This window comes from Sylvia atricapilla, chromosome 3 (genome assembly GCF_009819655.1).
Source record: "Sylvia atricapilla isolate bSylAtr1 chromosome 3, bSylAtr1.pri, whole genome shotgun sequence".
Lineage (NCBI taxonomy): Eukaryota > Metazoa > Chordata > Aves > Passeriformes > Sylviidae > Sylvia > Sylvia atricapilla.
In genome coordinates this window covers 35,570,916-35,585,463 of record NC_089142.1, presented here as the reverse complement: position 1 = coordinate 35,585,463, position 14,548 = coordinate 35,570,916, and the positions used below count along the sequence as shown (strand labels likewise).

Here is a 14,548-nt window from a genome sequence, read left to right as displayed (position 1 = left end):
GTTACCTTGAAGCACAGGAAAACAGAGGAAGGGATGTGGGTATTTCTTTTTTGTAATTCTAGAGTTATAACTAAGCTCAGAAGAGGGATGAAGGGGTTTTGCTATAAGAGCAGCTGGAACTTGTATATTGTCCTTATATGATATAACAAGTTTGGAGCATAGTCTGTTAAGTGCAGAGCTCAGAACTGCTCCAACAGTCTATAGAGATTCAGGACCTGATGATGTATCACAATTAACAGCAGTTTGTGAATTTTGAGTGCTTGCCTAACCTGGTATGAGGTTGCCCAACTATGATGGAATTATGTATAATGCCACGTATTTGTGAGATTACAAAATTACTTTAAAAGGTTTTTCATGATCTTATACTTTGCAATTTTTGCATGTACATCCACCTGTGTATGTTTTTATCCCTGTTGTGTGAGACACTTTGTGGCACCATTCAGATGCACAGGCATTCTTTTCCTGCTCAGAAAGGAGCTTGCTTTTCACTTTTACTACTGCTGCTGCTTTCAGTTGCCAGGTGTTTCAGCAAATCCTGTGGAGTATTCCATCTGATTGCTTTTCCTCTTCATTTTGAATACAGATGATACAAAACCAGAAAACTGTTCCATAGGGATGGGAGACTACCTACAACTGAATAATAATACCATTTTTGTTTCATTACCAGGGAATTTTATAGCAAATCTCAAAGTTGCGCTGGGACATGAAGTAGTAAGAATAAATTACCTTGGTGACTGGGGCATGCAGTTTGGTATGTTTCAATATTTTTTTATGCTGTGCCATTTTCTACTGTGTCCTATAGTCTACGTTTCCAGCTTCAGTTTATGTAGGCTCATTGGATTCAATCTCTGCTCATAAGGAATGATACCTTGTTTCCGTGTGGGTAATCGATAGTTCATTTCCTTAAAAAATCTGAACAAAACAATCTGGACTGATCCATCAGCAGTATGACCTGTGCTGATGTCCAAGAAATAGCAGGACCAAACTTATCCAACTGTCCCTCAGTAGCTCCTCTCTCAGACTAAATGTGTAGTTTGGGTGTTATATGTTTTGGTTTGGGGTTTAGGTTTGGATTTTTTCTTTGTTTGCTTGGTTTGGGGTTGTTGTTGTTCCTTTTCTCATGACTCATAGAGCATAATTACACAACAACCACGTTTTGGCACACTGGGGCCCAGAGAGTTTATATCTTTAGATATCCTTACACTTTCCTCAAAATACTCAATTTCCCCTTGAAATGTAGCAGAACAGAGGTGTGTAGATGAAGAAATTCTTCCAGTCTCTACCCACTTGCACAATCAGTCCAGTATGCACACACATAGGCATCCCCATCTCTTCTGAAATCATCAGATCGGTGGGGACTGAAAAGTCCTCTCAAGTACAGCCTGAGGATGCATGGCTTGATATTTATTCCCACAGCAGAGATCATTTTTGTCCGATTTCTGGATCTGTAGCTATCCCTCTGTTATGGCAGCTGACCCATCCATAGCATTCACGACTTTGACTTCTGTTAGTCTTGCATTTTAAATTGATATATGTTCTCCTCTCCTTTTCTAATACCCCAGAAAAAGCTGGGTTTGGCATATTTTTAAGCATTTTAAAAAAGGCAGTCATGCCCACTTCCTCATTCTTGAAAGCTGGCACACCTCTGAAAACGATAAAAAATTCCCACTTCTTTTGCAGTAGGCTCTGGAAACTGTCCATTTATCGATGTTTAAATGGCAAACACAAAGTGCAATGTCTGTTAAGTGGTCACTTTTAGTTATTCCAGCCCTTATGCTGCCTGCTCCAGTTTCAGTGGTACTGCTGTTTTTGGGGACATTAAGGAATCAATTTTGTGAACAGAACTGGATTTAAAATTTAAAGTCAATACCCTACTTTCACTCCATTTTTATATTCAGATTTGTAAGTGTAGATAACTAAAATGCATTCAGTTCTACCTGTTGTCTTTCTAGACTAAATTCCTGGATTTTAGGCAGTGCAGTGTAACAAATTCTCAGCACTGTGAGAGCAGTAATATAGCATTCTTTCCTTTATTAAATTACTTCCCCTGCAGCTTGTCTTTCCTGATCCTGTTTCTGATGAAACAGTAGCTTATAGCAGAGCTTTGCTTTGCTTATGATTTGTTTCATAGGAATTGAATACAGAATGAGTTCACCAAAAATTGAGTAAATTTCATCCTTGCGTATTTCATTCATGTTTGCCCCTTAGACATAATTTTATCACTAGGCCATTGGATTATGAATGTGGCAATGACAGTTAAGCACTGAAATGCCATGTGGATAAAAGGCTTCTCAGGTGACCTCATTCAGTCTGCCTTTGAAGATACTAAATAGCACTCTGAAGTCTGAATATCAGGAATTTTATGCATTTTAATATAAAGCTTCCTGAATATATAAAGACCACAATGCCTGTGATTTGCATGTGTGCCATTTGTGCAGCACACAACTCTTAGAATCGTGCTTTTGACCTAGTAGTTCCAACTGCTTCTTTCAAAGTAGGTACTCCCCTCTTTATTTGGGCTGGCTCAGCTCAAACAGATGACAGGTATTACAACAAATAATAGTCATGCTTCACGGAGTTATAGCATCACAATATTATTGTAATGGTCCTTTCCCAGAAGCAGTGCTGTAATTAACGACCTGTCAGCTGCTTTTACAACTGTTATTGTCAGAGGTTTTAAAATATAAGAACTGAAAACATATTTTTCCTGAGGCACAGTAGAGAGGCCCTTAGCCTTTAGCCAGTTTTGGGGCAGGTTTCTTAAGGTAAGAAATGCAGTTACACTCTGTCCATTTATCTTCCTGTCATTCTGCTCCTAATAAATTTTGAACCCATTGGGCAACTTTAGCCAGATCCAACAAAAATATCTCCAAGAGAATGAATTTCTTTTGGAATTATGACAGTTGGCAGCCGAGTAAGGGTAGAAATACAATGTATTGACCTCTGGGAGAGAAAGACTTGCTGGCTAACCAGTCAGCACCTTGAAGTCAGAATCAGTTCAGTGTGTGCTGCACCTTGCCATTAACTGGTGAGTGTAACAAGGTCAGGGGATATTATGGAAAATACATAAAATGTGTGGAAGGATGTGTTTGGGTTGAATAAAGACTGACAGTTTTGCTGGAGATTGGAGTGTGAAGTCAGCATTGAATGGTGGAATGTTTAGGTACACTAATACCTAGGAGAGATCATTAGGAAACCCAGCTCTGATTGCTCATAAAACAAGCTGTCCTTAACTAAACTCCCTTTCAATAGGATTAGACTAATTTTATTTCCTAAAACTTAACATATTCTTCTTAAAGTCTGCTGTGCCTTCTTCTGTACTTCTGTACTCAGTGTTTCTAAGAGGGAAGCTCCTGAGACAGTGCTGTTTGTTTGCTTGCAGGGAGTTTTGCAAAAGGATACCTGCATACCTGTTCCTACATCAGTCCTGGTCCTTGTCAGCTCAGAGGAATAAGCTGGCCTTAAAGTCAGCCTCAGATAGTCTAAGAAATTAGTAATGGGGCAATATTAACCTATCAAAGGAGTTAATGGGGTCTTTTCATTTGGACAAAAAGACTGGGATTTGGATTTCTTTACCTTTTAGATGTAAAAGTCCTGAAGCCAAATTGGATGCTTAAAAAAACCTGCATATTCTAAGCAGGCAGCAAAAATTTCCCTTGAAAACATTGCATGAGTGTTATGAGGAATTCTGTGTTGTATCCCAGTTCTTATTGTCCTTAAAATGATAATAATAATAAGGGAGGTAGCAAAACAAGGACTTCTGAGCATTTTATGTTGCCGGACAGTTCCCACAGTTTTCTCATTTACATCTTGTTGCTGTGTAGAAGATAATTTTCTACACAAGTCTAGAAACACAAATTCCTTTCATGAGGAATTGAGAAATCAACATAGTATTTCTTACTATTTTTTGGGGGGGGTGTGAAGGAGTGCTGTTTATGCAATGGAATAATAGATTCTTCTTTTGATTCTTGTAGCATACATCATTATATTGTTTTAAAATGTTATGATGTTAAGACTAGACTTAAAAAATAACCTATCAATATACTCTGGTCTGTTGTCTAACTCTGTATGTAATTGTTATTCAAGGCTTATTGGGTGTTGGTTTCCAGTCCTTTGGCAACCAAGAAAAGCTAAAATCCAGTCCTTTGCAACACCTTTTTGAGGTAAGTTCAGAGAAGACCAACTAGATTTGTCTTCCTTAACTGAGCTTCCTAACTTCCTTCCTTAACTTCCTAACTTAAACAGGTTATGGTTTGTTGGCCTGCTTTGCCAATGAATTGCTCCATTCAAATATGCCTGAGTTAGTATTTACTTTTTTGTTGGTCTTCTGGTACTCATGAGCGACAGCCTTTGTGTGACGCAGGCACAATACACGTGAGGGATTTTCGTACTTACCTGCACAGACCCAGTGACCATGAGGAGAGGTGGGCAGGAATATTCCTGGATGGCTAATGTTCAAGCCCTCATCCTCTAAAAGAAAGATCTCACATGTTAATGGGGCTTTGTCAGTCAGGGTTCTTGTGTGGCACTCTCAGGTGTTTTCTTAGCACAAAACTGAGCTGTGCTTCACCCTCAGAGCTGGATATGGGAACTGTGGCTAATGCTGGTGTTCAGGCCACAGGATAACTGCTCTGTATAAATCTGTGGCAAAGGAACAAGCTGTGTTTGACAACTTGCATACTCAGCAGCTGAATGCATGTTAGTCAGATTGTTTGTATGGCAGGGGAGCTCCTTCTAAGCTTGCCAGCCTCTTTGGCACAGGTAAACTTTATTCACTTGTTCCCTCATCCCTGGGCCCTGCGGATTTGAATTGATAGATTCTCAATCTATCTGAGATGTTTTAGAGCTGTAGGACTGGTTTAAAGAGAAAACAAGAAGCAGTCATATTTCTGAGGTTGAACATCACTGTGTATTACTTAATTTTTATTTATAATTTAAGTCCACTCTTAGAATTTGAATTTTTTATACTTGAGTTTTGCTCTAAAGCTTCAAAATACCAGCTATTGCAGTAGCGTGTAGGCTTTATGACCTTAAAAAAGATTGCCTTTAAGTGTAGATAACAATATTCAGTCAAGATGCAAAAGATTCTAAAACAGTAGTGGTTTGAGAGCAAATTAATTTCGCAGTTATTCCCAGTTCTTAAGTGTTCAGCTATATGCCTGGCTGTATCAGAAACTGAGATGTTTCCAAGTGGTGCTTTTTCTGCTGGTGTGTGAAATCAGTCTTTCCTATGAATATAAGCTTGTAAAATACTGAGCCTGTCAAGGATTTTTCTGCTTCAACTGCTGTCTCAATTTTAGGCAGTGCAGTTGCCATAAATGTCAATTTTGTGATCCTCTGAAGACATGTCTGCAGTTTAAAACTCTGTGATAGGTTCCCTTCCATGCATAAATTAGTTCTTCCGTATTTTGCTGCTGCAGTTGTTTCAAGGTTATGAAGAGGATGATAGTGACAGCAGTAAGGAATTAGGGCATTAGTCTTCTTTCAAGATAAGCTGTACGTTTTCCTATTGGGCTTTGGGCTACTCATTCTTTCTTTAGATAGGGAATGCATTGCTTTAACAAGTCTTTTAAAATTTTGATGTTAAAAATGTCATCTTTAAGTGTATTTGTATTCTTGTAGAGCTGTTTTTATTGGAGGAGAGAATTATACTGCCTCAACATTTTCAGTGTCATATTTTAGGTGTATGTGCAGATTAACAAAGCAGCAGAAGATGAAAACACAAAGAAGTTGGCTAAGGATTTCTTTAGAAAGCTGGAGGAACATGATGAGCAGACATTGTCAATTTGGAAGCAATTTAGAGACCTCAGTATTGAGGAATACATCCGGATTTATAAGGTACAAATCATCCAAATGGGTTTTTTTTGTTGTTTGTTTGTTTGTTTTTTTTTCTGTGTTGCTGGTCAAATGGTCTCTTTCTCTATTGCTTCATCAACATAATTGACAGTGCACAGCACCTTTTCATCTCGGAGAGAGACTGCCAAGTAGTGGAGTCACTTCGGATCAGAGATTGCTCTAGAGTTATCAATTCGTTGTCTTTCCCACATAAACTTTAGAATGATGTGGGGAAGGCTTTTCTCAGTATGCCAGGCTAAGCCTCGTTCTGCTTGGAAAAAGCACAGTAGTTGATTTCTCATCCAAGCAGGCTGTCCCTTCAGTTGCTGACATGCTAGATACGTTTTTTTAAGTGGCGTCCGGGTAATTTGCCTTCAGACTAATTCTCCCTTCTCAGAAGTCCTGAAGCTGAAAGTGTGGTGCTAAGCAGCAAGGCAAGTCAGTGTTGGATAAATATTGTTCAATTTTGCTTTATCTTTGAAGTCAGCAACAGTCCACCGAATTTAACAGTTTCCATGTAATAAATTTCATTAGACAATAACTGTTTTCACATTTCTGATCTAATGTTATAATGTTGCATACTAAACTGGGTGTAAGAAATTATAGCAGCAAGAGTTCACTGCAGATGCAGTTGAACTAACACACAACCATCTGTTGCACACTGATCCCATGACTGGAGACAGTGTCTGCTGTTTGTGCCACTGACTGAAAAATTAATCTTAAAAAAATTGGGAAACAGTTTATAATCCAGATAACCTGCCTGTGTTTTAACATCTTTCTGGAACATACCACTGGAGCCAAGAAAGTGCTCATAAGTTAAGATCTCCTAAGTGAGAGACTCGATAATTCTTGTGGAAAGCTGACCTCTGAAGGTCATTAGGTACTGGGCTGTGTATGCAGCTGCATCTTGGAGGTCAGCCCTCATTGATCACATGATGAGTGGTACAGCAAGATCTTTCTCTCCCAATTTCATTTAAACTAAAAAGCATTGAACTGATGAACTGACCAGGTTTGACAGTTAAGGTCATCTTGTCTGTGCTGAATGTACCCTCCGCCTCCATGGTAATGATGATTTCTGTATGCTCAGCAATGTTTGTGAGCAGCTTTTACTTCTCAAAATTAGTTTTAGCATCCTTTTAAAATAGGGTTAGGTTCATGTCCAGGCTCCTCTGCAGCCCACTGGTTTCACCTCCAGTACAGCAAGTGAGAGACTTGCCTCAGAATTTGTGTATGAATTGCTCTAACCAGTTTGTGCCTGATTTCTCATGAATGCTACATCTGACACCATATTCACCTCAGGGAGAGATTCATTCTAATGCAGAAATTGATTAAATCAAAATCCAAGCATCCTTTACTTTTAACAATGAAGTGACATTTCCTGGAATAGCATTAACCTTTGCACTGTGTCTGATCTGTGACCTATCGTCTGACTTAATTAGAAGAAAAATTGTTAGCCTTGATCTTAACAATATTACCCTTCTTTGATATTCCTGTAACTTTTCAGCGTCTAGGAGTGCACTTTGATGAATATTCTGGTGAATCATTTTACCAAGAGAAAGCCCAGGAAGTTCTGAAGATGTTGGAAGATAAAGGACTCCTTCAGAAAACAGTGTATGAACTCATTCTGTCTATTGGTGTCATTTATTTAACATCTCAGTTGCACTTCAAACTAGATAAGATGAGTGAGGTTTGTACAAAATCTGAGCAGAAGAGTTTTCTTTATGTGGTTTTGGTAGCTGTTCTAGTAGAAGACCATCAGGATTTGTGCAGTCACAGCTAAAATCTGCATTTTCCTTTTCTGTGACTAGAAGCCTTGACAAATCGGGTACAATGGCAGTGTCCAACTCAGAGGTGTTTTAGGCTGCTGATGAGTTTGGTACCTGTGTGTGCCATTTAATGAGCAGAATTAGATGAGATCCTTGCCTTGATGAAAGAGGTGCCTGGCTGAACTGGGATGGAAGCTGTAATCATGGAATGCCCCAGAATGTGGCCAGGCTGCTCCCTGGCATCAGCAGTGGTGACAGCAAACTTACAAGAACGAGTCTTCAAGAAGACTTAAAGGAGATGGTCATTCCAAGAAAAAGAATGAGACTGTCTAGAGGGAGGGGGGTTTGTGAAAAGAGGCCTTGATTTTGGCTCTGACCTCAGTCTTACCTGTGTAATAGCTTGCAGTGACATCAGCATTTTCCCTCTACTTCCAGGAAAGGGACGGGAGTTGTGGATCTCTCGGAGAAGAGAGACCTCTCAGCAGTTTCCACCGTCATGCGCAGCAATGGGACATCTCTTTATATAACAAGGCAAGTACAAGCCCATCTGTGCTCACTGCCAGTTGTTCTGCCAGGGAACTTTTGAACATGAATGAGCACATTTATAACTGATGGCACGGATTTTGAAACTTCCTATTTCTAGGATAGTTGTAAGTGCAACTAGCAATTTAACTATGATGGGATGAAAATAGGTTTTGAATACTTTGCTTCCCCTAAGTAATGTTAGTAAATCTCCTCTTTTGCATAAAGCATAGTACTTTCTCTAGCTGCTAACTTTGAAAACAAAGCTGGAATCTCTGGATCTTATAAATAGTAGCCAAATAATAAAGGTTTTAGAAGGGCTTTTGCTTAAAATGTTTATTGATGGTGTGATAAAGGAAAAAGTTGCTTGTTCAGCCATGTGTTCCTTGACTCAGTGGACCACCGGCGTTGTAACATCAATTTTATTGCTGTTTTCCAGCCATCTCATCAGTATCCTAGAATTCCTCTTGGGTATTTTAATATGGAAGCCTTAACAGTTTCTTTGTGCCAGGAATATAAATAAATCTAGTGTCTAGCCCTCAGGGTAAATAAACACTGTACAGCTTTTCAAGGCAAGGGTATTAGAGAGATGCTACAGTTAATCCTGTACGTTGGGGAGCTGCTGAATCCTGTAGCCAAATAGAGACAAAAATGCTACAGCTTCATGCCTACAGGTCAGCAAGGAATAAGCATGAGCACCTGATCCCAGTAGGGCCAAAACCACTCAGCACAGCTGGCATTTCATTCCCCTCTGGATGATTAGGAAGAGTATCTATTCCTGTGAGGAAATAGACATGTGTATGTACCTGTGTAGATACATATGTGTATGTGATATATGTTGTGACATAGATACTTGTATGATGTATGTGATATGTGTATTTTTTAATAATTAAAGTAATATACATATGTATTGTGCATGCACTGCATATCCCTCCAGTAGCTGGAGGTCCCTGTGGTCTCTCCAGCAGTTGGTCTGGATCCTCTGATGCCAACAGTACAGACCCCTCTGGGTGCCTCATCTCTGCAGGCACTTCTGGACATTTCCTGGGATACTTTGCCTACTTGCTTGGCAATTCCTGATGTTTGCTGTCAGTCATAGGAGGATGTGTGCCCTCACACCAGCTGTTGGCAGCAGAGATACCTTGTGACCCATGGTCAGACTCCAGCTGTTACCACTTCATTTCACTTATGCCCAGTCCTGTCAGTCTGTGACCCTGCAGATGCATGGTAGTGATGATGAAAGAGAAATGAGCTACAGTCCCCAGCTCCAGCTGCTGACACTCCAAATACGTGTGCACCCAGAGGAAAGAGCCCCCTCACCCTGGGAGAGAAGTTTCGTGGGAACACAGGACAGACTGTGCTGATGAGGTGCAGGAAAGAACTAGGCAAACACAGAACCAGAAATCGACTTACAAGGCACCCATCCCTGTTACCATTTCCTTCCCTTTTCTTATCTTTGATTCCTCCCCTAAGCATCCCATAACAAGTCTTGTGCATTTTCAAATGCTTTTTCCAGACTGGAATACAAGGCTGATGGTTCTCCTGTGACACTCTGTGCGTGTGTGTGTGGATGAGCTTTGTACCATTAAGCTAAGGCTGAACACAGGGTTAGTTTTCTAAGGAAGGGTTGTTTCTCTCAGGTCCCAGCAGGCAGGCAGACACTGGACTTACTCTGCACCAAAGAACTGTTTCCCCAGTAATTTTCCTAGGTAGTGGTTTAAAAAAACATTTCAGACATGTCATCAGCAAAGTATACACATCCTTTTTTTGTGTGTAAGGCATACATGGGTCCTTCTATTCAGGAAGTCTTCTCCCCTCTATAAAAAGCAGGTCGTTTTTCTAAGGGGCAAGTAGTGAGGTATGTTTGAGTGAAAGTCCAAATAGTTTCTCATTATCTCTTTCAGAGATCTTGCAGCTGCTATTGACAGAATGAATAAGCACAGCTGGGATACCATGATTTATGTGGTAAGTAATTCTAGATTCAGCACGCACTTTTGTGTGTGCTGACTCTCTCCAGTAACCCAGGGGCCTCTGGCTTACAATATGACTTTGACACACAGTATTTTTGGCAGTAAAATGGATGCCCTTACTGCCCAGCAGCTGTGCCTCTTGTGGCAGTATTTCTTGGTTCTGTTTTGGTGCATGACCCCGAGAATGGTTGAAAAATACCTTTACACTGAAAAGAGAGCAGGTTTGGATTGGATATTAGGAAAAAAATTGTCAATGTGAGAGTGCTGAGGCACAGGAACAGATTGCCCAGAGAAGCTGTGGATGCCTCATCACTGGAAGTGTTCAAGGCCAGGCTGGATGGTGCTCTGAGCAACCTGGTACAGTGGAAGATCTCCTTTCCCACAGCAGGAGGGGTGGAACAAGATGATCAAAGATCCCTTCCAACCCAAGCCTTTCTATGATTTCATAAAAATTAGCTCTGGAGTTATTCTCAACTATGAAAATTCACTGCAATTAGTTTGAAAGGAACTCTTGCTTGATTTGACATTTTATTTTCTGTGTAAATGTTGTAATTAATAATTAAACAAACCAGAAAAAGCTGTTAGTATTATAAAGGGGTTTTAAATGTTAATTTGGAAATTAATGGTCTAAAATTAGTCTAAGTCTACTCTGAAGTCCTGATGTCTTATCTGAAATGTACATTTTTATGGCTTTGAACAATGCCTTAGCTTCATTATGTAGAAATTGCACATAAAGTACTATTTTATCAATCTGAATGAAGCAGTTGTAGACAGGGAATCGTTTTTTATTTATTGGTTTCATTATTATGTTTTTTCACAATTCTAGCAGTATCAATAATGGATATGAATAGCAGGACTATCTACTGATCTGAAACTGTTTCTTGATCTCATATTAGCAAGGAGATTTCATGTGATGATTCATGTGATCTTCTTTTTCTTAGATTTAGGAAAAAGAAAATTATGAAAGCCACGTTCTTTTCTATGAAGTCCAGATTTAGTAACATGTGGAAAAAATCTGTATCCAATCATGGTCACGTTTGGTAATGTCCTTGTACCTTCTCTGTACAGCTTTTTCAAAAGTCAGTATAATGTGACACATAACAAGATGCAGGGAGAGAGAGATCAGTAAGCAAAACATTAAATACACAGTTTAAAGTGCAACTTCTAGTTAAACCACATTCCTCCTTTTAGCTTCAGTCTTCAGGAAGTTTCCTGTAGCTTGCCATCCTTACATGTTTTTATAGAACAGGAACTTCTTGGTTATTCTGGGGGGAAATTGCTTGGTTCTGGTGGGAGTTTTTCTGCCTGTCTTGGTTTGGGAAGATGGGTATCTGCCAGGGAAAGCTGGAGCTTCCCTTGAATGGAGAATGTAAACCACCACCACCACCATTTTTTCAATTATATTTTTTTCAGTTAAAAGCTTTTAGGCAAAATATTTTGGGAATAGAAATAGCAGTTCTTTACTAGTATGTATAACGAAGCAAACAACAACAAAAAAAAACAAACCCTCAACAAACACCTACAGCATTGATAACAAAAACGGTACCAAGAACTTTGAGGACTTTGCTTCACAAAAAACCCAGGGCAGTTGGTTTAAATTGGTTTACTACTTGTAATGCTGTAAATCAGTGCATTAACCAATTCAGGTTTTTTAAAAAAACCTACTTATTTCATTAAAGGCAGTGGCATGAGCAAAATATTCAAAACATTTTAAAACATGCAGCAAGTTACTAAAGAAGTACTAAGATTCCACTGAATGTTGCACTCTAGAAGGAGATGAAAATGCTTTTATAGATGGAGAATTAATATAATTCATGGTGTCAGACTGCAGACTTCTGCCTTAAAGCCAGCCACTTCATGAGAGAGGTCTGGCTTTGTGCCGAGGTGCCCCTTATCTGTGAGGTGCATGGAAAAGGACTTGGAAGGACTTTGAAGCACCAGCCCCTGCTGTCCATTTATCAGCCTGGCCTGTGAGTCAGCAGGGAGAGGTGATTCCCAGGAAGAGAGCAAGGTTATGAGGATCCAGGAGAGAGGAGGCAGGTGCTTGATACAGTGGTGGAGTTGAGAAGGAACACAAGATAAGCATTTCACTCCTTGTCCCAGAACACCAAACAAATGAGGAAATAGTGATTATTTGCTTATCCCTGCACTGTGTTTTTTAAGGATGTATAAAAAGGAGTCTGAGTGAGGCAGGCAAAACAACTAGGTAGGAAAATGAACCTCATAGCAACAGCTGTAGCTAGAAACACATACGAAGATTGTTAGACATAACATACAGTCAGAAACAGCTTCAGTTTGTAGGAGAGTGTAACTGAAAGTGGAAGAGAGCACTAGATGCATCATTGTTATGAAATTGTGATCATTTATACATTTTTTTTTATTATGGACCTGCCTTATGATATGAAACTACACATCATGCTGGAGACAGTAGAAACTAGTGGGTTCTGTTTCTAAGCCAAAGGACCCCTGGAGCTGGGTGGTATAACCCAGGGGTTTAACAAGAGCAGCAGGGTTCTGAGAGGAAAATGGAGATGTTTTGTTTGATGGGCACAAGGTTTCCTCTCACTTCCTATCTTTGCCTTCATGACCTGGAATTAATAATTTCTGAAAAGATGGATTTCTTTTCTAACATAACTCAAAATCCCATTGCTATAGATTCCAGGTGTCACAATTTTCAAGTCTTGCTTGTCTTTGTAGGTCTTAATTTTGCTTAATTTAATGACTTACTGGCACTGTGGTATTGTGTTTTAAAACCTACTTCTTTATCAGACTTGTAGTGTTTTCTGATATGCATCAATTCTATTCCTTAGACGGATAAAAGCCAAAGTAATCACTTTCAACAATTATTCCAAATACTGAAGCTCATGGGCTATGACTGGGCAGAAAGGTATGTACTTAAAAATCATAATTATATACTGGTTTTGGTGGTTAATTTCTTTTTCCTCAAGAATGTATATAGTATGTTCATTGGAATTTCAGTGAAGTGCTCTTTTGAGGAGAATCTCCTGCTGGTGGTGTCCGTGGTGGTGCCCACCATGCTCTAGCACACATCATGTAGGCATTTTGGATAAAACTAAACTACAAGATGTGATGCTGGTGTGCAGGTAATGGAATCCAGCGTTCAAGCAGACATTTGGCCTGTAGGACTCAACTAGTACTAGTCCAACAGGGAAACAAACCCTCAGAATTATGTGCAATGTGGGCCTCAGGTCCTTACCAGCAGCCTTTTCATTCTGTGTGTCCACTCCTGTTGGTCTGATTTATTTGTGAGTGGAGTCATTGCTGTGTGTTTAGAATGTGAGAAACAGCCCTGTCTCTCGTTTTAACAGGTTTTTCATAACTGCCTGATGTGAAAAAGGGAAACAGTTTTTAAGAGACTTTGTGGCATAGCTTCTGGGATATTGTGTGGTCACATATTAAATTATTCCCTCCTGAAGTATTTTATTTTAGCAGAGATCAGTATCTGAGTTTGGATCATGCTTCAGGCTTGAAGTATCTATTGCAGGGAAGTGTATCCCTGCTATTATTCACTGTAATTACCAATCTTGTTAGCAATCTGAGCAAAGGTCAGTAATGGATCTCCAGACTAAATCATATTCCTCTCTGCCTGACTGCATGTCTTTCGTGGTTAAATATAGGGTTTTAGCCTTCAGGAATACCAGCCTGCCTGCTTTCACAGTGCTTAAAGTTGTGCTAAAATTACCTTAGATTCTGGATCAAGAATAATGCTTGGGATTATTACGAGCAGAAACAATGAATACTTTATTATTAGCAATGATTAATTATACTTCTAGTTTAATGTGGCCACAATAGAATTATTATGACTCCTTTTCTAATTATATTAAGAGATATCTGTTGCCACAGTAATTTGATCTGTCTACATCCTGCCTCTCCTCAATCTATTGCAAATTATTGCATTGAGGCCTCTGCACTAAAGCTAGTAGCAAGAGATTCCTGAGAGCACACAAATGACCAGGCTATCATAACTCTGATCATAATTTTCCCATTATATAATAAGTATGGAGCTTGGTTGCTGAAATGAGAGTCACTGATTATATCACCGAGCTTCCCACTTTGGAGTGTTATTTATTCAGCTGTTATTGCTGTTTCCTGATAGAGAATCCAGCTCTGAAAAAACACTGCAAATGTTTCTTTCAATTGAAATATAATTTTGGTCCTGCTGCTTCTCAACACAGGTGCCAGCATGTGTCTTTTGGTCTAATTCAAGGCATGAAGACTCGGAGAGGAGAAGTAATTTTTCTGGAAGATGTTTTAAATGAAGTTCGCTCAAGGATGTTACAAAACATGACTTCCACAAAAAGTTAGCTATTTCAGGTCTTATTAGTTTCTTTTGATGTTCTGTGTTGATCACATTGCATCATCTTTTCCACCCTTCACTTCTCCCTGTATTGCACTAACCACAGCAATATGCCCTTTTTCTTTCTTTTTTTGCTT

The 14,548-nt window shown here is 39.4% G+C and overlaps 1 protein-coding gene across 1 annotated transcript in view; it reads left to right on the top strand.

The window, feature by feature from the left end:
* Positions 1 to 14,548, top strand: part of RARS2 (arginyl-tRNA synthetase 2, mitochondrial) — a 29,293-nt gene that overhangs the window by 7,961 nt on the left and 6,784 nt on the right. Inside the window, exons 7-14 of the mRNA XM_066315119.1 lie at positions 668 to 751; positions 4,087 to 4,163; positions 5,683 to 5,838; positions 7,340 to 7,446; positions 8,037 to 8,132; positions 10,028 to 10,088; positions 12,904 to 12,980; positions 14,290 to 14,414. Of these exons, the coding sequence (XP_066171216.1) occupies positions 668 to 751; positions 4,087 to 4,163; positions 5,683 to 5,838; positions 7,340 to 7,446; positions 8,037 to 8,132; positions 10,028 to 10,088; positions 12,904 to 12,980; positions 14,290 to 14,414 (783 nt within the window). The remainder of the gene's footprint in view (positions 1 to 667; positions 752 to 4,086; positions 4,164 to 5,682; positions 5,839 to 7,339; positions 7,447 to 8,036; positions 8,133 to 10,027; positions 10,089 to 12,903; positions 12,981 to 14,289; positions 14,415 to 14,548) is intronic.